The sequence below is a fragment of the Bos mutus genome, chromosome 16, assembly GCF_027580195.1.
Source record: "Bos mutus isolate GX-2022 chromosome 16, NWIPB_WYAK_1.1, whole genome shotgun sequence".
Lineage (NCBI taxonomy): Eukaryota > Metazoa > Chordata > Mammalia > Artiodactyla > Bovidae > Bos > Bos mutus.
This window is the reverse complement of record NC_091632.1, coordinates 8,451,128-8,479,095: the sequence shown is the minus strand read 5'-3', so window position 1 is coordinate 8,479,095 and position 27,968 is coordinate 8,451,128. Positions and strand designations below refer to the sequence as shown.

General features: G+C 43.5%; 1 protein-coding gene, 1 non-coding gene and 1 pseudogene across 5 annotated transcripts in view; 1 reads left to right on the top strand and 2 right to left on the bottom strand.

The window, feature by feature from the left end:
• The window catches only part of PTPRC (protein tyrosine phosphatase receptor type C), a 128,627-nt gene that overhangs the window by 78,280 nt on the left and 22,379 nt on the right, over positions 1-27,968 (top strand). For all 4 annotated transcript variants that reach the window (XM_070384679.1, XM_070384678.1, XM_070384677.1 and 1 more), the window contains 7 exons: positions 1,348-1,556; positions 6,083-6,143; positions 22,484-22,592; positions 23,333-23,367; positions 26,427-26,536; positions 27,098-27,188; positions 27,281-27,357. In XM_070384679.1, the coding sequence (XP_070240780.1) occupies positions 1,348-1,556; positions 6,083-6,143; positions 22,484-22,592; positions 23,333-23,367; positions 26,427-26,536; positions 27,098-27,188; positions 27,281-27,357 (692 nt within the window). The remainder of the gene's footprint in view (positions 1-1,347; positions 1,557-6,082; positions 6,144-22,483; positions 22,593-23,332; positions 23,368-26,426; positions 26,537-27,097; positions 27,189-27,280; positions 27,358-27,968) is intronic.
• LOC138991337 (U6 spliceosomal RNA) lies at positions 7,629-7,735 on the bottom strand. Its single transcript, XR_011467356.1, has one exon. It is a non-coding gene; the product is annotated as a U6 spliceosomal RNA (small nuclear RNA).
• On the bottom strand, positions 14,765-21,420 carry LOC102285934 (glycine cleavage system H protein, mitochondrial pseudogene; annotated as a pseudogene).

The following is a 27,968-nucleotide window of genomic DNA, read 5'->3' as shown; positions in this document are numbered from 1 at the left end:
GCTTGCATGACAGGCACTTCATAAACCATAATACTTTGACAGCATTTTCTTCTCATTACAATGAACTACCTACTGTTTTAAGTCACATTTTACATTCATTTGATTCTTGCCACCAATGGGAAGTGCCACAGATTCCATGTGCAAAGCTCCATCCGTCTCTGGGGTGACTGAACTCCATGAGGGTCGGGACAGAAGAAACAGCCCTGTGCAGATCAGCAGCCAGGGCTCCAGAGACCCTCCCTGGGGCTAGGCTCACAGAGGACAGGTGTTCTACTCGGGGCTGGGTATAAAATGCTCCTAATGTCATTTAAGTTCATGCTTCAAAAGTCCAAGTCCTCAAACTTTACACTTTGGTTATTTTCCTGAATTCCTATGCTATCACAGACACAAAGATGATTTGTTGCTGATGAAGAATTCAGCCAGGTATCCCCAGGGTCATGTAAGTGCTTCCAAAAGGAGGGCCTGAGCCATCTGTAGGCCTTCGAGGTTTCCCCGTCACTATCTCTTTCCTCCCTGCCCCTTCTTTTCATTTCCTCTGTTTTCTACTTCTACACATTCTCTGTGACAAAACTAGATAGCGTATTAAAAAGCGGAGACATCACTTTGCCAGCAAAGGTCCATATGGTCAAAGCTGTGTTTTTCCAGTAGTCGTGTAGAGCTATGAGGATTGTACCATAAAGAGGGCTGAGTGCCGAACAACTGATGCTTCAATCTGTGGTGCTAGAGAAGACTCTCGAGAGTCCCTTGGACTGCAAGGAGATCCAACCAGTCCATCCTAAAGGAAATCAATCCTGAATATTCATTGGAAGGACTGATGCTGAAGGTGAAGCTCCAATAATTTGGCCACAAGATATGAAGAGCTAACTCACTGGAAAAAGCCCTGATTCTGGGAAACATTGAGAGCAGGAGGAGAAGGGGGTGACAGGGGATGAGATGGTTGGATGGTATCATTGACTCAATGACATGAGTTTGAGCAAACTCCAGGAGACAGTGAAGGACAGGAAGTCTGGGGTGCTGCAGTCTTTGGGGTTGCAAAATCTTGGACACAACTGAGTGACTGAAGAACAAGAAGAACAGCACACTCTCTGGGAGAATCACAAAAATCTCATAGTTTCAAGTACAACTTATATGCTAATATTCATTGAAAGATGTGTAATTTATTTTCAAATGTTTTCTTAAACAGCTTTTTTATGTACATTATCTCCTAATTTCCCCATCCCCAAATAAGCACTTAGAATGGTTTTATATTGTTCACATATATTATCCAGTAATTTAAATATTCATTTAACAAATGGTTAAAGTAACTGCTGTGTTGTTTTTTTTTTTTTTTTTTTTTCATTTTGATAGAGCCAAGCAAGGTCAATGGTTTAAGTGCTTCACGGAAGACAGAAAATACTATAGCTGTGAGCTGTAAACGTCCTAACCAGCTTAATGGCCCCGAAGGGAAGTACTATTTGGAAGTAAGAACTGGAAATACCTTGGTTAAAACAGAGTCAAGACCAGACTGCAGATTCTTGGTAGCAGATCTTCAGTATTTAACAGAATATAATTTTTTGGTAAGATTACAATTTCTATAATCACTCCAGAACTGATATATATTATAGTTATTATTCTGCAGTACTTAAATAATACTAGGACTAGTGTTCACACAAGCTTGAGAAGCTCTGATGTCTAAAGGAATCACACTTTATAAGTCTTAAAACTTTGACTCCATACTTTTCATCTATAGTATGATTTATGGCAGATATTTGGTTGGAATATTTTTGACCTTCAGCATGACTACTTATAAATTATTGTTCCTATGTCAAGAAACACAGTGCACAAATTGTTATTATTTATTAATGATAATTATTGGTTATTACTTTGCCACATCTTTTGTTCTTCTTGGCTTTGTGTCTTTACTAATGTGAGCTTTCTTTAATTACAAATATTTTTTTACAGGTACATTGAGGTTAGAAAATAGAAAAAAAAATGTCAGGAAATAGCAATGTATGCAAAGAGTTTAAAACCTCACCCATAAACTCATCGTCTACTGATCATATTTTGTGTATATGTTTCTAAAATGGGAGGGCTCAATCTTTTCCTTTTGCTATAGGAGAAAGCCTCAGCTCATTCAGTTCATTCTGTCTCCTGTGTTTATTCCCTGTAAGAAATACAGAGAAGAATTTCCAAAGAAAGCTGAAGACCTGAAACACTTTTGACACTTTTGGTCTCCAAATGTGTACAGGTTTTTCCCCATGTCCAGCAGCTATCTGAGACGACTGGTGGGTGCCCCATAATTTAATTTAATTTCAACACCATCTATCCAGAGAAAGTGCCGTATTCCAGGGGCACTCCCCTGGAATGTCCAGGGGAGGGGTCAGTCCCATGAGATTGGCCCCACCCCACTTCGGAATGACAGCTAAGAGATGCCCATCACTTCTGCTCGATTGGGCTCCACGTCAGGGGCTCCCATCACCCCTTCCTTGAGTTTGATTAATTTACTAAGGCAGCTCACGTAACTCAGGCAGATACTTAAAGGCTGTGAGAAAGGATTCAGGTAAACAGCCAGCTGAAGAGATATGTAGGGAGGTCTGGGAGGGTCTGTGTGCAGGAGCCTCTGTCCCCCTGGAGTTGGGGGTGTGTCTCTCTCCTGGTGTGAATGTGCTCCCCAGTCTGGAAGCTCTCTGAACCCTGTACTTCTGGGAATTTCTGGAGGCTTCATCACACAGACGCGATCAGTCATTAACTCCATTTTCCACTCTTCTCCCTTCTCACGAAAATGGGGGGAGGGGCTGAAAATTCCAAGACTGACTATGGCTTGGTCTTGGCAGTCCTCCTGTGGGGGCCATCTGGGAACCCACTCAGAGTTACTTCAGTAGAAGAAAAGATTATCACTCCCGGTGGCTCAGTGAGAAAGAATCTGCCTGCAATGTGGGAGACCTGGGTTTGATCCCTGGGTCCGGAAGATTCCCTGGAGGAGGAAATGGCAACCCACTCCAGGATTCTTGCCTGGAGAATCCATGGACAGAGGAGCCTGGCAGGCTACAGTCCATGGGGTCACAGAGTGTTGGCCACGACTGAATGACTGAGCATGCACGCAGGAAATTACGAAGGTTTTAGGAGCTCTGTGTCAGAAACTGGATATATTTCTCATTGTCTCATCAGTTCCATGATAAAAGCACACAGTTTGATAAACTGCATGTTTCAAAAATCACTGTATCATGAACATTTTTCCATATTAAATATTCTGCTACTAATTTTTAATGGTTGCACAAGGTTCTGTCTTATGGCTTTATTGCATTCTACTCACCGTAACTGTTTTGGTCTCTGTTAAAAGCAACAATAAGTAAACACTCTTATTGGAAAATAACAGCATCTTTGAATATGTCTTTTATTGTCTCTGTCTGAATAAATTCCTGAAAAAGAATGTATTGGGCCGAAAGGAAGTTACATATAATTTAAGATTTTTTAAAAATTAACTCATTGGTGTATAGTTGCTTTACAATGTTTTGTTAGTTTCTTGCTGTACGGCAAAGTGAATCAGTCATACATGTACACACATATCCCCTTTTTTTGGATTTCCTTCCCATTTAGGTCGCCACAGAGCGCTGAGGAGAGCTCCCTGTGCTGGGCAGCAGGCTCTCGCTAGCTGTCTATTTTATACACAGTATCAATAGTGTCCATATGTCACTCCTGATGTCCCAGATCATCTCACATCCTCTTTCCCCTTTGGTAACCGTGTCTGTTTGCTCCGTCTGTGTCTCTATTTCCGCTTTGCAAATAAGTTCATCTCCACCGTTTTTCTAAGTTCGGCACACATAAGCGACGTTTGTTTCTCTTTCTGACTTACTTCACCAGGTCCACCCACGCCTCTGCACACGGCACTGTTGAGCCCCTTTGTGTGGCTGAGCGATATCCCACGGCATGCATGTACCTCATCTTCTCTGTCCATGCCTCTGCTGGTGGACATTTAAGTTACTTCCGTGTTTGGCTGTTGTAAATAGTGCTGCAGTGAACATCGCAGTTCATGCACCGTTTCAGATCATGTTTTTCTCTGGATTTATGCCTAGGAGTGGGATTGCTGTGCCGTATGATAGCTCTAATTTTAGCCTTTTAAGGAACCTCCGTACTGTTCTCCATAGTGGCCGCACCGATTCACATTCCTCCCCACAGTATAGGGGGGTTTGAATGAGTGCACTTCTTTTCTTTTCCCAAACAAATGCACTGTTATTGCCTATCATTGCCCGTTTTACCTCATCTTCCTCAGCACCCAGGAAGCTCCAGGCGCACTGGCTTTCTTTCTGTTTCTCAAAACACTTAGGTTTCACTCTCTTTAGGAACTTAGGACTCTTCTCTCTGTCTGGAGTTTTCTCCTCCCATGTGTCAATCGTGATAACTTATTCTGGAAAAATATAGCTCAACATCATATTAAAGTGCAATCTTAAAATTCACACTAGGAGACAGTTAGCTTTCCACTCTCCTCCTCACTCTTCAGAAGACTGTTGTTTTCTTCTCTGCAGTTCCCGTAACTTGCTTTTATGTTTATTTCAGAACCTGCTGCTGCATTTATACCTTCATGAAGGAGTAACATTTTAGCTTTCCACATCAGTCTTATCTCTGGTTAATAAATCAATACAGTTGTTTTTATAGTTGTTAATGTATTACTTTCCATTATTGTAGGTTTATTTTGATGTTCTGCTAGTTTGGGAACTGAAAGTGATTTTTGACTATTTCTTTCTCCTTTTCTTTTTTGTTAACTAAGAAAAAGTTTTAAACTTATCGATTATCCTTTGCTAAAATTTTCACTCTATCCCATGTCTTTTATCCCTAATCTCTCAATGACTGACATAAAATTGAATGAATGGATTTTTAAAGTAGATTGTTCTAATTATTGGTTAATTCCCATAGAGTATGTAATTGTAATTTGGAAGCATTTTTAATTAATTTTTAAAAGAAAATGTTTGCACATTTCTAGTTCCTGCATTTTTGTATTATACTTATTATTTTTAAAAGATAACTAGGCTTTTACAATTTCTGCCCTTTGAAATTTACACTATTTTTTACAGCTCAATGTCAGATAAATATTTATAAACATTCTGCGAGTACTGGGGAGATTGTATATCCTCCACAGGGTAAAAGCTTAGGTATGTTTTTTTGTTACAGATCTATCATATTTACCATTCAGCTCAGTTCAGTCGCTTAGTCATGTCCGACTTTTTGCGACCCCATGGACTGCAGCACGCCAGGCCTCCCTGTCCATCACCAAGGCCTGGAGTTTGCTCAAACTCATGTCCTTCGAGTCAGTGATGCCATCCAACCATCTCATCCTCTGTCGTCCCCTTCTCCTCCTGCCTTCAATCTTTCCCAGCATCAGGGTCTTTTCCAGTGAGTCAGTCCTTCACATCAGATTGCCAAAGTATATTTATCATTAATCTCTTTTAATTATACTGTTCAAATCTATTTTTACCTCAATCGTTTTTTTGACTGAAGATTCTTAATGCTTTCTGGGTCCGTGCAGTTTCCCTTGTGTGTCTAATTGCTTTTGCTCGATCATGTTGAATATTTTGAACTCCTTACGTCTAAACTGTAGATGTTGCCATGTCATCGATCTGTATCATTTTAACCCTCATGAACTAAAATCACTTTAATATAAATAGCGTGATTCTTACATTAAACTGTTTCCACTTAGTCTTAAAATTTTTTTGTACAGAGTATGTGTAACTCTAGTAAGCAGTATACAGCAGAATTTCCTTTTTAAAGAAATGTGAAGATATTAGTCTATTCATAGGGAATTTTAACTTTGAATAATGAACACTTTGGTGTGTTGGATTTTATTCCTTTGTGTCCACTTAGTTCTTGCTGACCATAACTATCAGTATTATTATTATTGCTAAATGGGATAAGATTTCTTTATATCGTTTCACTGGTAAATATTTAAGAAATTTGATAATAGACTATTGCCATAGTCTCGAAGTTTCAAGTTATCCAGTATACATTTTAATGAAAATAAATAGCAATATATGACAAATAGGAATGTGTTATATTGTGATTCACGAATTTAATTTAGAAAACCTTCTTCTCTCTCGTTTCTGAAACCCAGGTCTCTTATAACAATACAAAATTTGCTGGTCCTCAGGAGAGTGTTACAGCATCAACATCTTGTAAGTCTTCTCTTGGCTATTTATTCTGTTTTCATGGGATATGTGTTCACGCTTCCAATGCTTTATTATTTTACATTTGTACTCATATGTAATTATTAAATTTTCAAATTATATATTTCCATAAACATTATATTTTAAGTTGTGTGAGCAAATGTATGTGCAGGTGAACATTATATTGAAATAAGGCCTTGTACTTGGGCAGGCTCGGGGCCGCCCTGCATGCTGTGGGGCCCCTTCTCCTGTCCGCACGCACCTGGCCACTCCACGATACTCAATAAATGCCATAGTGGAATATTTTGTCCTGTTGGCATTTATCCGAAAACTTGAAAGAAAGGCTCCGCTATTGTCTTCAGTCACCCGTCTTCTGACATAAGCATGTTTGGATGTAAAGTAAGCTGAGGGGCGGTCTGGTACCTTCAGTCATCTTATCTCCGTGGGCATGTGTGTGTTTGCTGTTTGTATTTTTTTTTTTCAGACAAATGCTTTGTGTGTTTGCTGGGTTGATCAGTGCCTCTGACTCTTTGCAGCCCCATGGACTGTAGCCCACCAGGCTCCTCTGTCCATGGGATTTCCCAGGCAAGAATACTGGAGTGGGTTGCCATTTCCTCCTCCAAGGGATCTTCCTACCCAGAGATCGAACCAGTCAACCTTACCTCCTGTGACCAAAAACTAGACTTAGTTAGCCAAAGCTGTTTATTTATCATAAGCAGGATTTTGGTCATTCTGGACATTGCTTTTCAATCAACTGAATGTATCCAACCTGAGGTTTCCTGGAAAAGAAAATAATATCTTAAGTTCAGTTTAGGAAATTCAATTTTTAAAAGTTGGTTGGTTTCATAAAATAACTCATGAAGGATTTATCTACATAGACTCCTATTATGATTCTGTTTATGACGTTTCTTCCTGTTAGGAACCAGCACATTTGTTTTGTGCTCCGTGTAGAAATCGTTTGTGGACCGTGTTAGAAATTACCTTTTTTTGAACTTACTTTTTATTGATGTAAGGTTGAATTGTTGATTACAAGCTTGTGTTAATTACTGCTGTACGGTGAAGCATGTCACTGCTGCTAAGTCGCCTCAGTCGTGTCAGACTCTGTGCGACCCCATAGACGGCAGCCCACCAGGCTCCCCCGTCCCTGGGATTCTCCAGGAAGAACACTGGAGTGGGTTGCCATTTCCTTCTCTGATGCATGAAAGGAAAAGTGAAAGTGAAGTCGCTCAGTTGTGTCTGACTGTCCTCGACCCCATGGACTGCAGCCCACCAGGCTCCTGTGTCCATGGGATTTTCCAGGCAAGAGTACTGGAGTGGGTTGCCATTGCCTTCTCCATACGTCTAAAAACACTCTGTTTTTATATTCTTTTCCATTATGGCTTATCCAGGATATTGAATATAGTTCCCAGTGCTATACAGTGTGACCTTGCAGTTCATCCATTATAATCTATTCAGTGTGCACACCAGTTTGCATCTGCGCATCCCAAACTCCCCCCAAATATGGGGCGCTTCATGAATTTGTGTGTCACCCTTATGCAGGAGTGGCACTAAAATTCTCTCTACTGTTTCAGTCTTAGTGTATGTGCTGCAGAAGCCAGTACTCTTCTTTTTCTTTCCTGTCCCTCAACTGTATGCTTGGCAGAAGCAGGTGTTCTTACAAATCTATGCTGATTTACCCAACTAAGCTAGGATAAACAGTCCCTAAAAGCTTCCCCAGTGGCTCAGTGGTAAAGAATCCACCTGCCAATGCACGAGACCTGGGTTTAATCCCTGGAGAGGCAAACGGTAACCCACTCTAGTATTCTTGGCTGCAGAGAGGAGCCTGGTGGGCTACAGTCCATGGGATCACAAAAAGTCTGACGTGACGGAGTACGCATGCAAAAATGCTTTAATCAAAATAGAGCTGTGTGTAGGAAAAATCACTGAAATTAAACGTCATTGTAACAGTGAGGATAACAGCTGGATTAAACGTCATTGTAACAGTGAGGAGAACAGCTGGATTAAACGTCATTGCAACAGTGAGGATAACAGCTTTATGCCACCACTGCCCTCTGCTCGTTCTGCTCACCAGAACACCCACTTTTCACTATTTCTGTTTTCAGTTCTTCTTATAGTTTCCTCCATGTCTAAAAACAATATCATCTGCTGCTCTTTCGAGAGTTGCTTATTGGTCTGAGCCTGTGGAGGAAGAAGACCTAGCACTGTTTAAGTTTTCTCTGCTTGTTAGCTTTGTAAATTAAGTTAAATTCAGACCTCCAAGTGCGGTGTTACCAAGCATAGCTGGTTTTTATTTTTATTTTTTTAAGATTTGTTTGATGTAGACCATTTTTAAAGCCTTTATTGGGTTTGTGACAATATTGCTTCCATTTTATGTTTCGGTTATTTTGGCCGTGAGGCATGTGGGATCTTGATTCCCTGACCAGGTGTCGAACCTGCGGTCCCTGCATTGGAAGGCAAAGTCTTAAACACTGGACCACCAGGGAAGCCCCTTCAGATGGCACCTCACCAGTGCTCATATGCACGTGCACATTCAGTGGTGCTTTATTTCCCCAGGTCTTTCCAAAGAGGGAATGTATAAAAGCATCTTATTTTCCAAACTTGCTTGACTAGGTTCCATAAAAAGTTTTAGTTCTTTCTGCTCAGATATTTTAAATGAAGGCTTCTGATGTGAAATCCATACACATTCAGCCAGCTCTCTTGAACTTTATTTCCATGCACTTTTATTACACTACCAACAGCTTCATTGAGTTTTTCTGATTATGTGAACAGTTCATAGTGGCAGCACTTACTCTTGGGGGTCATAGAGTCCACTGGATATTTCACACACCCATCTTTAAGCCCAGCTTGGCACCACTTCACTCAGAGAAACACGGAGCAGGAAACACAATCAGAAGTGGCATCTGGCCAAGGACTTCCTGGTAGCATTGCCCACCGCAGTCCGAGGACCATGAACACTTCGACCCTCTGGACTCCACTGAGAAGAATGAGGCCACGTGTGGCAGAGCATCCCAGCTTAGAAGCTCCACGTCAAGAAAGGAACTGATACATCATGTAGCAGTTCCGTGGGCACAGCTGCCAACGGTGTCGACAGGGGTGAGCCCAGTAACATGACGTGCGCTGGGTGCATGCACTCAAGGAAGCCAAGGTCAGCACTTCTCACCAGGACGGTGCTTCATCCACAGCCGTCCTGGCCCAGACGCCATGTAGCACTCAGGGATTGTGTTGACGCCCGCCGTGTCGTCAAGTAACACAGCTGCTAGTCCATCTTTATCGTATTTTACCTTCAGTGGAGATATAGGGTTACCCCATCCTCCTTTTCTCCATAAGGCAGAAAAAGTATCACCTCTTTCTAGCAACAGATTCTCCTAAGAGATAAATCATGTTGTCCCCTTTTAATAGTGACATCTACTCAAGGGTGGGTTGGCTCTTGAGTTGTGAATTGCAGAAGCACAGCTACTCAAAATGTATTTTACTCAGTTTTTCTGGCATCACACTCTACCACCTGTATTTTGACAACATTTGGGCCCTTTTCTTCTGAAGCTCTCAAAGGGTACAGCCCCGATGCCATTATAAAATTTCCCTCCATCGGTTTCCCGTTTTAGAATCGCTGCATTTGAATCTCATGTATTTTTTAAACTTTACATTTTTTTTAATCTGGTACTGTAAAAAGGAAATATTCCAATTTTGCATGCATTAAGATATCTTTATGATGGCACTTGATCAGTATGTTACCCTGGGATGGAGTCTAAGCTTAAGGATCTAGACTTTGAACATATTTCCGTGGACATCCCTGGTAGTCCAGTGGCTGAGTCTTCAGCTTCTTGCAGGGTGTTGTGGGTTCAGTCCTTGCCCAGGGAGCTAAGATTCCACATGCTGCAGGGTGTGGCAAATAAATAAATCCATGCGAGCTCTGTAGAAGAATTCTTTCGAAGAATGTCTGTTGTTCCACTGTGCCCCGTGTGACTTCCCGGCTTCTTTTTCTTTCCCTGTGCCCCCTTGTTTTATTTTCTTCCGGGAACGCTTCGGCTCTCCTCTTTATTCTTGGTCGTCTGCAGGTCTTTCGCACTTATTTTCCTGGATGCTACTGGCCTTTGTGACCTGGAGACTACTATCTGTGGAAAATTTTCTTTGGTTCACTTTCTTTTTGCTGGCCTTTTGGAGTTTGTCTGAGTCACATTTTGCAGTCAAAAGTTGATGTATTATTTTGGCATCCATCTTTCGTGAGAGGGTTTCCTTGAGGGTTTGGTTCTCATTGGCAATTTTATCCTAGTTACAGTGACACACGGGAGAAGGTGATTAGAAGTTCCGTCATCCTTAAGGGGCCGTGTGGGCCGCGGAGATTCCCCGTGTTGTTACTGATTTATTTTCTCCAGCATCATCCATTGTCTCCAGACACGCAGTTTGGGCAGCCCTTGGCCTGGCTGAGTCACTCCATGCTTCCGGCTGTGAAAGAAATGTCTCATGCTCAGGAAATCTTCCACGGATCATGTAGAAAATAGGTTTCTCTTATTTTCACACTTCTCTACCTTTTCCCCCTTAAATCCAAGGAAAGCATATAATCATTTTATTGGCTTATTTACCTGTCTAGCGTTCGTTTCCCCCCAGAGAGAAGGAAGATTCCCTCCGAACTGGTGCCTTTTATGCCGTTTTCTGTCCTATCCCTAGAGACCGTCGTGGTTGTAGGAAGCATAGCATTTGCTCGGTCGTGTGGGATGAGTGAGGGGTACTGATCAGTTAAGACAGTGGTGGATGCCGTAACAGATAGATCCCCAAATCGTTGTGGCGTAACTGAGTAGACACTGCTTATTTTCTTAATCATTTTTAAAAATTGGAGTATAGTTGCTTCACAGTTGCTGGGTTGGTTTCTGCTGTACAGTGGAGTGACTTAGCTACATGCATACGTGCATCTCCTTCCTCTTGGACCTGCACCCCTCAGCCCACCCTCTAGGGCGTCGCAGAGCACTGAGCTGAGCTGAGCTGAGCTGGGCAGGCTTCGCTGTCCAGCCCCAACTCCCGCGGACAGCGGCTCCCCGCGGTAGCGTGCGTGTCTCAGTGCTCGGCCCTCAGCTCGTCCCCCCTCCCTGGTGCCCGCCTGCCTGCCCTCTGCATCTGCATCTGTACTCCTGCCCTGTGAAGAGGTTCGTCTGTACCATTTCTCTAGATTCCACATCCTGACATTAATACGCATTATTTGTTTTCCTCTTTCTGACTTACTTTACTCTGTCTGATGGGCTCTAGGTCCGTTTCTCCTCCAACTGGGGATGTTTATGTCCTTGTCGAGGGCAGAGTCCTGCTCCACACACTCATTCAAAGCTCCACACGGACCCAGGGGCGTCCCTCTCCAGAGGTGGCTCCTGAATTTGGGATGACAACCAAGCTCCAGCCAGCACTCTGGAGAAGGGAATGGAGGGTCTTTCATGGGGTGGAAAATGCCACACCCAGCTGTGATTGATATGCCTGCTACCCTTATCGCAGTTACCTGGACACACTTAACAGCAAGGCAGAGAAAAGAAGTCTGCTCAAGAGTTAGCCAGGGCCAGCCACGGGCAGAGGAGGGGAGCAGGGCAGGGGAGGGGACCGGTCGTTCCCCTCAACCCCACGGACTGTCTCCAGCCGAAAGCACACAGGACAGGTGGCTGTGTATTCGTTTTCTCTTGCTGTCCAACGGGTTAAACCAGCGGCTTCACACCACACCCGTTGATTTATTAGCTCACAATTCCATAGTCAGAGTTCCGGCTCCATGTGACTGGGTCTTCTGAAACCTAGATGTCGGCCAGGATGAGTTTTTATCTGGAGAATATGCATACAAATGCTTCCAGGGTTGATCCAGGTTGGCGGAGTCCTGTTTCTTGCTGTGCTGGGACCGCTGACCTGATTTCTTTGGGGTCCCGGGGCCAGGGCTTGCAGTCAGCTCCCAGAAGCCCCTCGTGTTCTTTCCACCTGACCTGCTCCAGACAGCCTGGGGAGTCCTTCCAGTACCTCAAATCACTGACTTCAGCTTTTTTAAAGGACTCGTGGTTAGGTCATGCTCACCCAGAACAGTCTCGGGATCTTCCAGTGGGAAAGTCCCTGCTGACTTGAGGCTGGAGTTCGCTCTGCAGTTTCTTTGCCGTGGTGCCTACATTAGTGGTTGATGAGATAACCAAGACCTGGAAACCTTGGCACCATCTGGAAATTCTCCTCACCACCCATCTCCTTCAAAGCATCCAGGCTTCTCAGCCCACCCCCACCTCAAATGTATAATTTCTGTATTGCCTTAGAAACATGATTTAGGAGGGTTGAATTTGTTTCCTCACCTACAAGAGAAGAACGCTAGGTCTCTGCCCATCTTCATGAAGCACAGTGACCACAGCAACGGTAGTGAACCCTGATGTAGGTAAAGGTCCTCCACTCCCACCATCAGTTCAGTTCAGTCCCTCAGTTGCATCTAACTCTTTGTGACCCCATGGACTGCAGCACGCCAAGCTTCCCTGTCCATCACCAACTCCCAGAGCTTGCTCAAACTCATGTCCACCGAGTCCGTGATGCCATCCAGCCATCTCCTCCTCTGTCATCCACTTCTCCTGCCTTCAGTCTTTCCCAGCATCAGGGTCTTTTCCAGTGAGTCCGTTCTTTGCATCAGGTGGCCAAAGGATTGGAGTTTCAGCTTCAGCATCAGTCCTTCCAATGAATATTCAGGACTGATTTCCTTTAGGGCTCCCACCATGCACAACGTCAATTTGTAATCCATCACCATAATCTCTCTCTTGCCATTACTCCGGAATCCCTTGGTCCTGGAACCAATGTCCATGACTAACAGCTTTCTTCTTTTTCCCTGGGTCGTCATTTCCCTCCTCTGCTGGGTGGGTCTCATCGGCATGCAGTTTTTAAAAGCAAACGAGCAGGAGCAACCGCAGTATCTCTTCTGACCCTGTTTCTTCTTCAGCTGCCAGCCTAGTTCTTCACCCGCACACCTGTCAACAGCAAAGCTCCTTTCATCCTGCTTCACTTGAGAGTCCCTTTGCCGGCTGCATCTTTTCCTCCTACTTTTTAACCCTGCGTGTCTCAGGACTGAGTCTTGGGACTTCTATTCACTTTTAATTTCCGGGTTAATCATTCAGTCTTCACAGCTTTAAGCAACAGCTGTGTGTTGGAGACCCTCTGTCCAGTCTCAGATCCTTTCTAGCCAGCTTCCTACTTGGCACCTCCACTTGGGTTGTCTACCTTTCCTTTCAGACTCTCAGATCCCAAACTGAGCTTCTGTTTCCCTGAGGGCGCCTCCGCACAGCCTTCGTGGTCTTCACTGATGGCACTGTATGACTTCTTTCTCCTAACACCTGCGCTGCCGGCCTCATCTGAGGCACTGTCGTATTTTGCCTGGATGATAGTACTTTCAACAAGGGGGTTATAAAAACCTGTATAATGCCCAAGTCACAGTTTATTACTCCTCTACTCAAAATCCTGCATGTGGTACAGATTTAACTCAAACACCAAGGTAAGCGGGCATAGCCTGAAGGCCCAGTGGCTCGTGCTCTGTGCTCTCTCTGGAGGGTGTAGGTTCCAACCCTGACTGGGGAGCTAAGATCTTACAAATGTAGCAGTGCAGCAAAACAGCAAACAAGCAAACACACACACACACACACACACACACACACACACACACACACACACACACACACACCAGTATGACCTTAAATGCTTCACAAGCCCCTCCAATCTTACCCTTGCCCTCTGCTGACTCCCAGCCACATTCTCAGCTGGCATCTCCTGATGCCCATCCCTCTCCCCCACTCTAGCCTCAGGGGATTCCTGCTGCTCCTTGAATGCTAGGTGTGTTCTGCCTCGAGGCTCTCACCTAATCCCACCTGTGCCTGAACAAGCATCCCCCAGATACCTGTCCAGCTAACTCCTCATCTTCTCAGTTCAGTTCAGTTCAGTCACCTAGTCGTGTCTGGCTCTTTTGACCCCATGGACTGCAGCACGCCGGGCCTCCCTGTCCATCACCAACTCCCAGAGCTTGCTCAAACTCATGTCCATTGAGTTGGTGATGCCATCCAACCATCTCATCCTCTGTCACCCTCTTCTCCTTCTGCCTTCAATCTTTCCCAGCATCAGGGTCTTTTCCAATGAGTCAGTTCTCCGCATCAGGTGGCCAAAGGATTGGAGTTTCAGCTTCAGCATCACTCTTTCCAATGAATACTCAGGACGGATCTCCTTTAGGATGGACTAGTTGGATCTCCTTGCAGTCCAAGGGACTCTCAGGAGTCTCCGCCAACACCACAGTTCAAAAGCATCAATTCTTCGGTGCTCAGCTTTCTTCACAATCCAACTCTCCCATCCATACATGACCACTGGAAAAACCATAGCTTTGACTGGACCTTTGTTGGCAAAGTAGTGTCTCTGCTTTTTAATGTGCTATCTAGGTTGGTCATAACTTTTCTTCCAAGGAGTAAGCGTCTTTGAATTTCATGGCTGCAGTCATAATCTGCAGTGATTTTGGAGCCCAAGAAAATAAAGTCTGACACTGTTTCCACTGTTTCCCCATCTATTTGCCATAAAGTGATGGGACCAGATGCCATGATCTTAGTTTTCTGAATGTTGAGGGTTTTTTGTTTGTTTGTTTCAAAGCAGTTTATTTAGGGATTCTATTTTCACTCCTCAATAGATTTTATGTATTTCTCATATGCTTCTTCCCTCATTAGTTCATCTAGTTCTGAAGGGTTACTGAATGTCATCTTGATCAGCCAACCATCTTCATAACAAGACTTGTTGACAAGTCCTGGATTTTCTGCTAGAGCTTTATTAATTTCAGCTGCTTCTCCTGACACAGGAGAATAGAGTTCACTAGCAGCTTTCACACTTTCCAAAGCACCAAACTCCTCTTGTTTGTTCAACTTTGTCCCAACTTCAGGCAGACTACAGTAAACATCTCCCAAAGCTTCCTGTGCAAAATTGCTGATTCCCACTGTTCGAACACCATTTTCTGTTGTTGCCCATTCGTGTTTTTCTGTGAATTTCCGCACCGACAGCAGAGCAGGGCCCGCGCGCAGCGCCCAGACGGCACCCACCCGCAGTCCGCAGGGCCGCGGCGAGCAGGGCGCGCCGGGTGCTAGATGGGCGCAGGCTGCCGACCGCGGCGCGCACGCTCCGCACCGCGCGCAGCGCCACGTTCGCACCGGTGCAGAGGGGTTCCGCGCGGCACCTAGAGCCCTGCGGTCCGGCCGGCGGGGGCGGGGCGGACGGGGCGGCCCCGGGCTGGAGCGAGCCTGAGCGAGCTGGCTGGACGGGGCGCGGGGCCGGGCTGAATGTTGAGTTTTAAGCCAACTTTTTCACTCTCCTCTTTGACACTTATCAAGACGCTCTTTAGTTCCTCTTCACTTTCTGCCGTAAGGATGGTGTCATCTGCATAGCTGAGGATATTGATATTTCTCACAGCAATCTTGATTTCAGCTTGTGCTTCATCCAGCCTAGCATTTCTCATGATGCACTCTGCACAGAAGTTAAATAAGCGGGGTGATAATATACAGTGTTGACATATTTCTTTTCCTATTTGGAACCAGTCTGTTGTTCCATGTCCAGTTCTAACTGTTGCTTCCTGACCTGCATACAGGTTTCTCAAGAGGCAAGTCAGGTGGTTGGTATTCCCATCTCTTTCAGAATTTTCCACAGTTTATTGTGATCCACACAGTCAAAGGCTTCGTCATAGTTGATAAAGCAGAAGTAGATGTTTTTCTGGAACTCTCTTGCTTTTTCCATGATCTAGTGGATGTTGGCAACTTTATCTCTGGTTCCTCTGACTTTTCTAAAACCAGCTTGAACATCTGGAAGTTCATGGTTCACGTACTGTTGAAGCCTTGCTTGGAGATTTTGAGCATTACTTTACTAGCGTGTGAGATGAGTGCAATTGTGTGGTAGTTTGAGCATTCTTTGGTATTGCCTTTCTTTGGGATTGGAATGAAAACTGACCTTTTCCAGTCCTGTGGCCACCACTGAGTTTTCCAAATTTGCTGGCATATTGAGTGCAGCACTTTCACAGCATCATCTTTTAGGATTTGAAATAGCTCCACTGGAATTCATCACCTCCACTAGCTTTGTTCGTAATGATGCTTTCTAAGGCCCACTTGACCTCACATTCCAGGTTGTCTGGCTCTAGGAGTGATCACACCATCATGATTATCACGTCATTAAGATCTTTTTGTATAGTTCTATGTATTCTTGCCACCTCTTCTTAATATCTTCTGCTTCTATTAGGTCCATACCATTTCTGTCCTTTAATGAGCCCATCTTTGCATGAAATGGTCCCTTGGTATCTCTGATTTCCTTGAAGAGATCTCTAGCCTTTCCAGTTCCGTTGTTTTCCTCTATTTCTTTGCATTGATCGCTGAGGAAGGGTTTCTGATCTCTCCCTGCTATTCTTTGGAACTCTGCAATCAAATGAGTGTATCTTTCTTTTTCTCCTTTGCTTTTCACTTCTCTTCTTTTCACAGCTATTTGTAAGCCCTCCTCAGACAAGCATTTTGCCTTTTTGCATTTCTTTTTCTTGGGGGTGGTCTTGATCCCTGCCTCTTGTACAGTGTCACAAACCTCCATCCATAGTTCTTCAGGCACTCTGTCTATCAAATGTAATCCCGTGAATCTATTTGTCACTTCCACGGTATAATCATAAGAGATTTGATTTAGGTCATACCTGAAGGGTCTAGTGGTTTTCCCTACTTTCTTCAGTTTAAGTCTGAATTTGGCAATAAGGAATTCATGATTTGAACCACAGTCAGCTCCTGATCTTGTTTTGGCTGACTATATAGAGCTTCTCCATCTTTGGCTGCAAAGAATATAATCAATCTGATTTCAGTATTGACCATCTGGTGATGTCCATGTGTAGAGCCTTCTCTAGTGTTGTTGGAAGGGGGAGTTTGCTATGACCAGTGCACTCTCTTGGTAAAACTCTATTATCCTTTCTCCTGCTTCATTCTGTACTCCAAGGCTAAATTTGCCTGTTACTCCAGCTATTTCTTGACTTCCTACTTTTGCATTCCAGTCCCCTATAATGAAAAGGACATCTTTTTTGGGTGTTAGTTCTAGAAGTTCTTGTAGGTCTTCATAGAACCGTTCAACTTCAGCTTCTTCAGCATTACTGGTTGGGGCATAGACTTGGATTACTGTGATACTGAATAGTCTGCCTTGGAAATAAACAGAGATCATTGTCATTTTTGAGACTGCATCCAAGTATTGCGTTTTGGACTCTTTTGTGGACAACTCTTTTGATTGCTACTCCATTTCTTCTAAGGGATTCTTGCCCACAGTAGTAGACATAATGGTCATCTGAGTTAAATTCATCCATTCCAGTCCATTTTAGTTCACTGATTCCTAAAATGTTGATGTTCACTCTTGCCATCTCCTGTTTGACCACTTCCAATTTGCCTTGATTCATGGACCTGACATTCCAGGTTCCTATGCAATATTGCTCTTTACAGCTTCAAACTTCCATCACCAGTCAAATCCGCAGCTGGGCATTATTTTTGCTTTGGCTCCATCCCTTCATTCTTTCTGGAGTTATTTCTCCACCGATCTCCAGTAGCATATTGGGCACCTACCCACCTGGGGAGTTCATCTTTCAGTGTCTTATCTTTTTGCCTTTTCACACTGTTCATGGGGTTCTCAAGGCAAGAATACTGAAATGGTTTGCCATTCCCTTCTCCAGTGGACCATGTTTTGTCAGAATTCTCCACCATGACCCATCTATCTTGGGTGGCCCTACATGGCCTGACTCATAGTTTCATTGAGTTAGACAAGGCTGTGGTTCATGTGATCAGATTGGTTAGTTTTCTGTGATTGTGGTTCCAGTCTGCCCTTTGATGGAGAAGGATAAGAGGCTTATTGGAGCTTCCTGGTGGAGAGACTGACTGAGGGGGAAACTGGGTCTTGTTCTGATAGGTTGGACCGTGCTCAGTAAATCTTTAATCCAATTTTCTGTTGATGGGTGGGGCTGTGTTCCCTCTGTTATTTACCTGGGACTTATGTATAGATCCTGTGGTCAGATATGGATGTGAGAGTTGGACTGTGAAGAAGGCTGAGCGCCGAAGAATTGATGCTTTTGAACTGTGGTATTGGAGAAGACTCTTGAGAGTCCCTTGGACTGCAAGGAAACCCAAACAGTCCATTCTGAAGGAGATCAGCCCTGGGATTTCTTTGGAAGGAATGATGCTAAAGCTGAAACTCCAGTACTTTGGCCACCTCATGCGAAGAGTTGACTCATTGGAAAAGACTCTGATGCTGGGAGGGATTGGGGGCAGGAGGAGAAGGGGACGACAAAGGATGAGATGGCTGGATGGCATCACTGACTCAGTGGATGTGAGTCTGAGTGAACTCTGGGAGTTGGTGATGGACAGGGAGGCCTGGAGTGCTGTGATTCATGGGGTCGAAAAGAGTAGGACACGACTGAGCGACTGAACTGAGCTGAACTGAACTAACTATGGTGGAGGTAATGAAGACAATGGCAACCTCCTTCCAAAAGTCCCATGCACCCACTGCTACATTCAGTGCCCCCAACCCTTGCAGCAGGCCACCGGCAACCCACGCCTCTGCTGGTGACTCCTGAACACTCATGGGCAAGTCTGGGTCAGTCTCTTGTGGGGTCACTGCTCCTTTCTCCTGGGTCCTGATGTGCAGAAAGTTCTGTTTGTGCCCTCCTAGAGTCTGTTTACCGTCTGAGCCACCAGGGAAGTCAACATCAAAATCAGATTGATTATATTCTTTGAAGCCAAAGATGGAGAAGCTGTATACAGTCAGCAAACACAAGACCAGGAGCTGACTGTGGCTCATATCATGAACTCCTTATTGCCAAATTCAGACTTAAATTGAAGAAAGTAGGGAAAATCACTAGACCATTCAGATATGACCTAAATCAAATCCCTTATGATTATACAGTGGAAGTGAGAAATAGATTTAAGGGCCTAGATCTGATAGACAGAGTGCCTGATGAACAATGGACAGAGGTTGGTGACACTGTACGGGAGACAGGGATCTAGACCATCCCCATGGAAAAGAAATGCAAAAAAGCAAAATGGCTGTCTGAGGAGGCCTTACAAATAGTTGTGAAAAGAAGAGAAGCAAAAAGCAAAGGAGAAAAGGAAAGATATAAGCATCTGAATGCAGAGTTCCAAAGAATAGCAAGGAGAGATAAGAAAGCCTTCCTCAGCAATCAATGCAAAGAAATAGAGGAAAACAACAGAATGGGAAGGACTAGAGATCTCTTCAAGAAAATTAGAGATACCAAGGGAACATTTCATGCAAAGATGGGCTCATTAAAGGACAGAAATGGTATGGATCTAACAGAATCAGAAGATATTATGAAGAGGTGGCAAGAATACACAGGAGAACTGTACAAAAAAGAGCTTCACGACCCAGATAATCATGATGATGTGATCACTCACCTAGAGCCAGACATCCTGGAATGTGAAGTCAAGTGGGCCTTAGAAAGCATCACTACGAACAAAGCTAGTAGAGGTGATGGAATTCCAGTGGAGCTATTTCAAATCCTAAAAGATGATGCTGTGAAAGTGCTGCACTCAATATGCCAGCAAATTTGGAAAACTCAGCGGTGGCCACAGGACTGGAAAAGGTCAGTTTTCATTCCAGTCCCAAAGAAAGGCAATGCAAAAGAATGCTCAAACTACCACACAATTGCACTCATCTCACACGCTAGTAAAGTAATGCTCAAAATCTCCAAGCCAGGCTTCAGCAATACGTGAACCATGAACCTCCAGATGTTCAAGCTAGTTTTAGAAAAGGCAGAGGAACCAGAGTTCAAATTGCCAACATCTGCTGGATCATGGAAAAAGCAAGAGAGTTCCAGAAAAACACCTGTTTCAGGTTTACTGGCTATGCCAAGGCCTTTGACCGTGTGGATCACAATAAACTGTGGAAAATTCTGAAGGAGATGGAAATACCAGACCACCTGACCTGCCTCTTGAGAAACCTATATGCAAGTCAGGAAGCAACAGTTAGAACTGGACATGGAACAACAGACTGGTTCCAAATAGGAAAAGGAGTATGTCAACACTGTATATTGTCACCCTGCTTATTTAACTTCTGTGCAGAGTACATCATGAGAAACCCTGGGCTGGAAGAAGCACAAGCTGGAATCAAGATTGCCTGGAGAAATATCAATAATCTCACATATGCAGATGACACCACCCTTAAGGCAGAAAGTGAAGAGGAACTAAAAAGCCTCTTGATGAAAGTGAAAGAGGAGAGTGAAAAAGTTGGCTTAAAGCTCAACATTCAGAAAACTAAGATCATAGCATCTGGTCCCATCACTTCATGGGAAATAGATGGGGAAACAGTGGAAACAGTGGCAGACTTATTTTTTGGGGCTCCAAAATCACTGCAGATGGTGATTGCAGCCATGAAATTAAAAGATGCTTACTCCTTGGGAGGAAAGTTATGACCAACCTAGATAGCCTATTCAAAAGCAAAGACATTACTTTGCTAACAAATGTCCATCTAGTCAAGGCTATGGTTTTCCCAGTGGTCATGTATGGATATGAGAGTTGGACTGTGAAGAAAGCTGAGCACCAAAGAATTGATGCTTTTGAACTGTGGTGTTGGAGAAGACTCTTGAGAGTCCCTTGGACTGCAAGGAGATCCAACCAGTCCATTCTAAAGGAGATCAGTCCTGGGTGTTCATTGGAAGGACTGATGCTGAAGCAGAAACTCCAGTACTTTGGCCACCTCATGCAAAGAGTTGACTCATTGGAAAAGACCCTGATGCTGGGAGGGATTGGGGGCAGGAGGAGAAGGGGACGACAGAGGATGAGATGGCTGGATGGCATCATCAACTCGATGGACATGAGTCTGAGTGAACTCTGGGAGTTGGTGATGGACAGGGAGGCCTGGCGTGCTGTGATTCATGGGGTCGCAAAGAGTCGGACATGACTGAGCGACTGAACTGAACTGAACTGAGAGTCTGTTTCCCCAGTCCTGTGTGCGGTCTGGAGGCTCTATGGTGGGTAATGGCGACCTCCTCCAAGAGGGCTTATGCCATACCCAGGTCTGCTGCACCCAGAGCCCCTGCCCCTGCAGCAGCCCACTGCTGATCCATCCCTCCTAGGAGGTGTTCAAACACAGCTCTGCCTCAGTCTCTGTGGGGTCTCTGAGTCCTGGTGTGCACAAGGTTTGTTTGAGCCCTCCCAGCATCAGTGGTGGGAATGGGGTTTGATTCTAAACGCGATTTTGCCCCTCCTACCATCTTGCTGGGGCTTCTCTGCCCTTGGATGTAGGGTATCTCCTCACAGTTGTTCAGCGCCATGCAGCCAATGCTCCAGTCTTCATCATCTTTCAACCTATTTCACTGTTCTCTTGTTTATAGTATATATTGTTAACTGTCTTTCCTCCCAGAATGTCAGTCCCATGAGTACAAGGATCTTTGTCTGTCTCATTCTCTGAGACATCTTACTTAAATCAGTGACACACACTAAGACCCAAAATATTTTGGGTGACTAGTGAATAATTAGTACTATGTCCCGACACTATGCTAAATGTCTCCTGTGGATCAAACTTAGCCTCAGCTTACTAATTAGGGATGGAGATACAAAGATAATCAGGGTGGTGGCCAAGGTCCCAATCAGGACGTGGTGGATCTAAGCTGGGAACCCAAGAAGTCTGTATCCAGCACTGAGACCCTGATGTCTCCGCATTATTTCACCGGACTTTCACCGTAGACGAACAGCATTACCTGCTTGTTCAGCACAAGAGATATTTCCAATAAGCTCTCTTTTCTCTGCCCTTTCTCCAAGAAAGCATGTGATTTCACATTAAACCTTTGTGAAAATTCATGTCAGGATAAGTCTAATATCAAGTGTAGAATAAAATAATTTTGTCCTGTGGTTAATTGATTTTATACCTCAATAAGCAGGTTTATCTCATGTAGGGCAGTGACCTTTCTGACCCCCTTAAGAAGCTAGCTAGTTCTGCACAGAAACTATAGGAGGTTATCTCTGAGAATCATAACTAGATTACCTATTTGATCCCTTTCTAATGGAGTGACCAAAAGAAAGATAATTAAATCTAAATGATAGTGTCTCATAAATATATTTAGTAGAAAAGTAGAGAATTGCTCTTCTATACTCTATTAATTTTTAAAATGTGAAATATTTTATTGGTTCAGAACCAATAAATGGGCAAGATATGGGCAAGACTTTACAAAATCAGAAACATCCTGTCTTTGGTCTCATTCTAAAAATTATATATGTTTAAAACTTCAAAAGAAATGAAAGTGTTAAAATGTAAGTACTTTAAAAGTGATTTCTCAAAGAATCCAGCAACGTATTTGACATAGTAAGCTCTCTTCCTGTGTTCTTTTTCATTTCTAGATAATGCTAAAGCACTCATCATATTTTTGGTATTTCTGATTATTGTGACATCAATAGCCCTGCTCATTGTTCTCTATAAAATCTATGATCTGCATAAGAAAAGATCCAGGTAAGAGTTGATTTCAAAATGAAAAGATAATAATAATAGTTATAATGATGAAAGTCCCATTTATGAGGCCAACTTGGAACCAATTAAGTGGAATTCAGAGATGGAGAAGGAAATGGCAACCCACTCCAGTGTTCTTGCCTGGAGAATCCCAGGGCCGGGGGAGACTGGTGGGCTGCTGTCTCTGGGGTCACACAGAGTCGGACACGACTGAAGTGATGCAGCAGCAGCAGCAGCAGCAGAGATGACAGTAAGAAGTCTAGGACATCACTAACCTTTGATGAAAGACTTTCCTATTGTCTTATTGGTTTATATTCAATGTTATTTTTTCTATGTTCACTAATAATGGGATAGATTTCCTTCAGTAATAACCAATGAAAAGAATGTGCCTGTTCTTTTTGTACAAAGTGGGTCATAGGTATCTGGAAGTGACAATGGAGAGAAATATATCGGGAAGTATATACATTCCTCTGGCCAGGAACAACTACACTTTATGAAAATCAAGAAGTTCCAAATTTAAAAAATGCGGTCACTTCTCTGAGACTGACCAACCTCCCATGGTTGGTTCCCCTCCCCACCTTTCTTCCCCTTACCCCGCCTTTATGCCTTCTTACCCCCTCCCCTCTTCCCTTTCATCCTCCCCATCTCTATGTCCTCCTTCCCTCAAGACATTCATTAAAATCACTTGCCAACTGAATTCTGTTTCTTAAGAGTATGCAAACTTACATTTCTTATCTTTACAGCAATTTAGATGAGCAGCAGGAACTCGTTGAAAGGGGTAAGTGTGCCATTTTTTTAACTGGCAAATATCTCCCTTGTTTTATATAATAATTCAACATTTTTTAAATCTAACCTGGACTTCCTCTGTGATAAAATTTAAATTCATTGATGTGTTTATTTAACCAGCAAGGATCTGTACCTTCTCAGAGTGTGCCTGAAACTATGGCAGTCACAGGTCACAGACTCTGCATTTAAAATTTTAGGGTCTAGATGCTTTTGAGCTGTGGTGTTGGAGAAGACTCTTGAGAGTCCCTTGGACTGCAAGGAGATCCAACCAGTCCATTCTGAAGGAGATCAGCCCTGGGATTTCTTTGGAAGGAATGATGCTAAAGCTGAAACTCCAGTACTTTGGCCACCTCATGCGAAGAGTTGACTCATTGGAAAAGACTCTGCTGCTGGGAGGGATTGGGGGCAGGAGGAGAAGGGGATAACAGAGGATGAGATGGCTGGATGGCATCACTGACTCGATGGACGTGAGTCTGAGTGAACTCCGGGAGTTGGTGATGGACACGGAGGCCTGGTGTGCTGTGATTCATGGGGTCGCAAAGAGTCGGACATGACTGAGCGACTGAATTGAATTGAACTGAGAGGAAGACAGACGCAGACGACTGTGACAGAGTTTTAGGTGCCGTAGGTGGGGTACATGTGATGCTGTAGAAAGACGGAAGATAGCAAGCTGTCTACGCAGAAGGCAAGAAGCTGGGTCTTCTAAGGTGGTGGGGAATCATTAGACCAACAAAGGAGAGTGACTGAAGAGCAGATGGAAGGTCACACGGGCAGGGAGGTGGCAAGTGTGTCCACGTCCCTGCAAGGGTGGGCCGGGGGCTGTTCCCACTAAAGGCACATTGACAGGCATGACAAAAGATTGCACCCTGACTTTGGAAATGAAAGCATATTTCATCTTTTCTCTCTCTCCTTTTTTTTCAACTTTTACTGTACTTTTTTCAATTCTCTTTAAAAATGTGTTTTTTGATCCAGTAAAATGGGGATGGGGTTCAAGAAGTTGAAACTGTGTCTTTAATAAAGAAAATGATTTGGTTTTGCATACTCAAGATCGGAAACATTTCAGCACTCCTCTCTTTGGTTTTAACTTGTCTTGGAAAGGGTCAAGGAGCATTTATCTCAGAGTTGCCACAGATTGCCCCTTGGAGTGGTTAGAACTTACCCAAATCCCATAAAACCTCCAAGGTGGCCCTAGGTCAGAACGAATGAATGCCGGGGAGCTCTAACCACCCAAAGGAACAAGTGTGCCTGGACCGTTTGATGGTTGTGATTGGATAGAAGATTTCCACAGTCAAAAAGCTAAATGTAACCCTAGTGAACATTTTTTTTCATCTAATAAATAGGGGACATTGACATGGATACTAAAAGAGATGCTGCTGGATGTACACGGATAGGAGCAGGAGCATAACTTTCAACACATGTGGCAGCTTATATTCTCTTAAGATTCTGAAACTGTTGTTTGTCAGTGTCCATATGCAGTTATAGCTCTTTAATATATTTTGTTCTTTAGTAAGTTACTTTGCAACTCTCGTATATAATGAGTTTCATACTCTGGTGGCATAAAAAATGAACACAGTCTGTTTACAGTCAAGTATAGAGATTATCACATTAAGATGAGTCCCGGGTATCAGGGTAGTCATCAAATTCTCTTATTTATACATTTACAATATTTCATAATAACTTAAAATAGATAAAATTTAAAAATACAATATAGGAAAGTATAGTTCAGTTCAGTTCAGTCTCAGTCATGTCCGACTCTTTGTGACCCCATGAATCGCAGCACGCCAGGCCTCCGTGTCCATCACCAACTCCTGGAGTTCACTCAGACTCACGTCCATCGAGTCAGTGATGCCATCCAGCCATCTCATCCTCTGTCATCCCCTTCTCCTCCTGCCCCCAATCCCTCCCAGCAGCAGAGTCTTTTCCAATGAGTCAACTCTTCGCATGAGGTGGCCAAAGTACTGGAGTTTCAGCTTTAGCATCATTCCTTCCAAAGAAATCCCAGGGCTGATCTCCTTCAGAATGGACTGGTTGGATCTCCTTGCAGTCCAAGGGACTCTCAAGAGTCTTCTCCAACACCACAGTTCAAAAGCATCAAATCTTTGGCGCTCAGCTTTCTTCACAGTCCAACTCTCACATCCATACATAACCACTGGAAATGCATATAATGGAACAAAGAAATGTAGCCCTAGATCTCCTTATAGTGGTGATACTTGGTCTGAAATCTGTTAGTGCAGATAGACAGTAAGGAGGGGCATTCTCTGCAGAGAGAACAGTGTGAATGGAGGCGTGGGGAGAACCTCTGTGATGTACTTGGCGAATATTCGTGCCTAAGATATAGAACAAGAGTATAGGAAACTGTGGTTGAGATGAGTCATGTGAAATTACAAAAAGTGCTCGTGTATCACATTAAACATCGAAACTTTAACCTGTAGACTGTGAAGCACAAACAGTAGTGTGAGCTTTTTTGGTCAGCAAGCGGAGTTGCACGCTCATATTTGTGGATCAGAAGATGAATTTGTGGAGTTTAAAAAGTCAGTCAGGGCGGGTACAGACTGGAGGCAGGGAGAGGGGTCATCATGTGGATGAGGGGTCCCATGAGGAGGGATCCCATGGTCATGGGCAGAAGGGGAGGTACACGGTGACCTGTTGGATGTAAGGACAGAGGGAGAAATCGTGGGTCACTTGGAAGTTTGCTTGTTAGCTGACTTTGGGAATGGTGGTCCTGTTTGCTGAGATTTGAGATGCTAGAATAAAGGGGAGATGACTTGGAACATCTTGAGTTTGGGGCCCTTCTGGAATAACTGGGTGGAAGACCTGAGAGTCAGTGGGAAAGATTAATCCATAAAAGACCAGAAGAGTATTAGAGCCCTAAATTTAGATGTCATAGGTTTACAGGTGAATCTCTGTATGTGAGTGAGATGTTTCAGGTGGACTGTGTGTGAGAAGGAAAAAACGCTCAGGGCCTAACCCAAGATTTGCTTCTAATGAAATCTGTATGAACGTGGGAAAGAGAGATGTGATACTAGTCGTGAACCTTTAATGTGTTTAAAGATGATGAGAAGCAGCTGATGAACGTGGAGCCCATTCATGCAGATGTTTTGCTGGAGACTTATAAGCGGAAGATGGCTGATGAGGGGAGGCTCTTCCTGGCTGAATTTCAGGTGGGTGCTCCTCTTGCCATAGGACGAAATGTTCTCTTCGTCACCAACATGATCCATCTTAAATGTGTTGTGTAGCTGTTGGCCTTGATAGTTTATCCCACATAATAGTGCAGCGGAGTCAAAGCAGCTATTATTACCAGGTATTTGCAGACCAGCAGAGAGATTCATAGTCGTAACACTAGTGAACATTTCAAGATAATGCTGCTTCAGTGAATGAGTACTAGTTACAAAGTCATGTCCAGAAACACATTTGGCTGATGTGTCCTTGTGCTCTAGATAATTATCCAAGTGTGTTTTTCAATGAATTTGAAAGTGGCAGAGCAATTACTGCTAAATTTGCTCTCATGGGATTTATTCTCCAAGTAGTCCATCATTCATTTTCTTAAAGAGGACTTTTTGCATAATTCCTAACAACGTTCATTTCAATTACCATATGCAGCTTGTTCAACAGGGTAAAGGAAACACGCACCAGGATGTCCCACTTGTTCAGAACGATAAGTGGTGAGGGGAAGTGGTTTTTCTACAATCTGCTCTGACCCAAAGGATCTTTGTGTCTTTCAGAGCATTCCACGGGTATTCAGCAAGTTTTCCATCAAGGATGCTCGAAAATCCTTTAACCAGAACAAAAATCGCTATGTTGATATCCTTCCTTGTAAGTTGTTCATTGAGAATTGGATTCCCATACATTTAGGCTACTTGATTATTCATTGTTTCACTTATTTAATATTTCTTTGCATTGAGCAGATGACTACAACCGTGTTGAACTCTCTGACATAAACGGAGATGCAGGATCAAACTATATAAATGCCAGCTATATTGATGTGAGTAAAAAATGCCTCATGGCCAGGTTTTACAGCTTCACCATTCTGTCACTGACCATTTTCATTTTTCTTGTGTCTATACATTCTATTCAGCTCCATCTTTGTCATGGCAATTTTTATGTTTTTAAAGAGTTTATTGCATTGTAGTTGATTAACAATGCTGTGTTAGTTTCAGGGCTACAGCAAAGTGAGTCAGTTATACATATACATATGTCCACTCATGGCAAGTTTTTAGAAATATTATTTAAAATCACTTGAAGGAAGCCCATCAATGTCACTGGTATAAACAACAACATCACTAATATTTGCAAGGATAGTTATTTATTATTTACTATCACTGCTAGGTAATACAGGATTTTTGTCTCCCAAAAAATGATACTGAGAATGAAAATACTCTGGTTCCTGTCCTGTGTTGTGTATTACCTAAATTATCTATATGTGTATTTTTCATAAGAGCCCTGCCTTTGCACCTCACCATAGGCGTGAGGACTGGAAGGCACTGGTTAATTTGTTACTTTGCCCTTGTTCAGTTAGTAAATGTCTGAGGATATTGTACATGGTTAATTTATCCAAAATATTATGAAATTATAATTTATTTTACCATTGCTAAT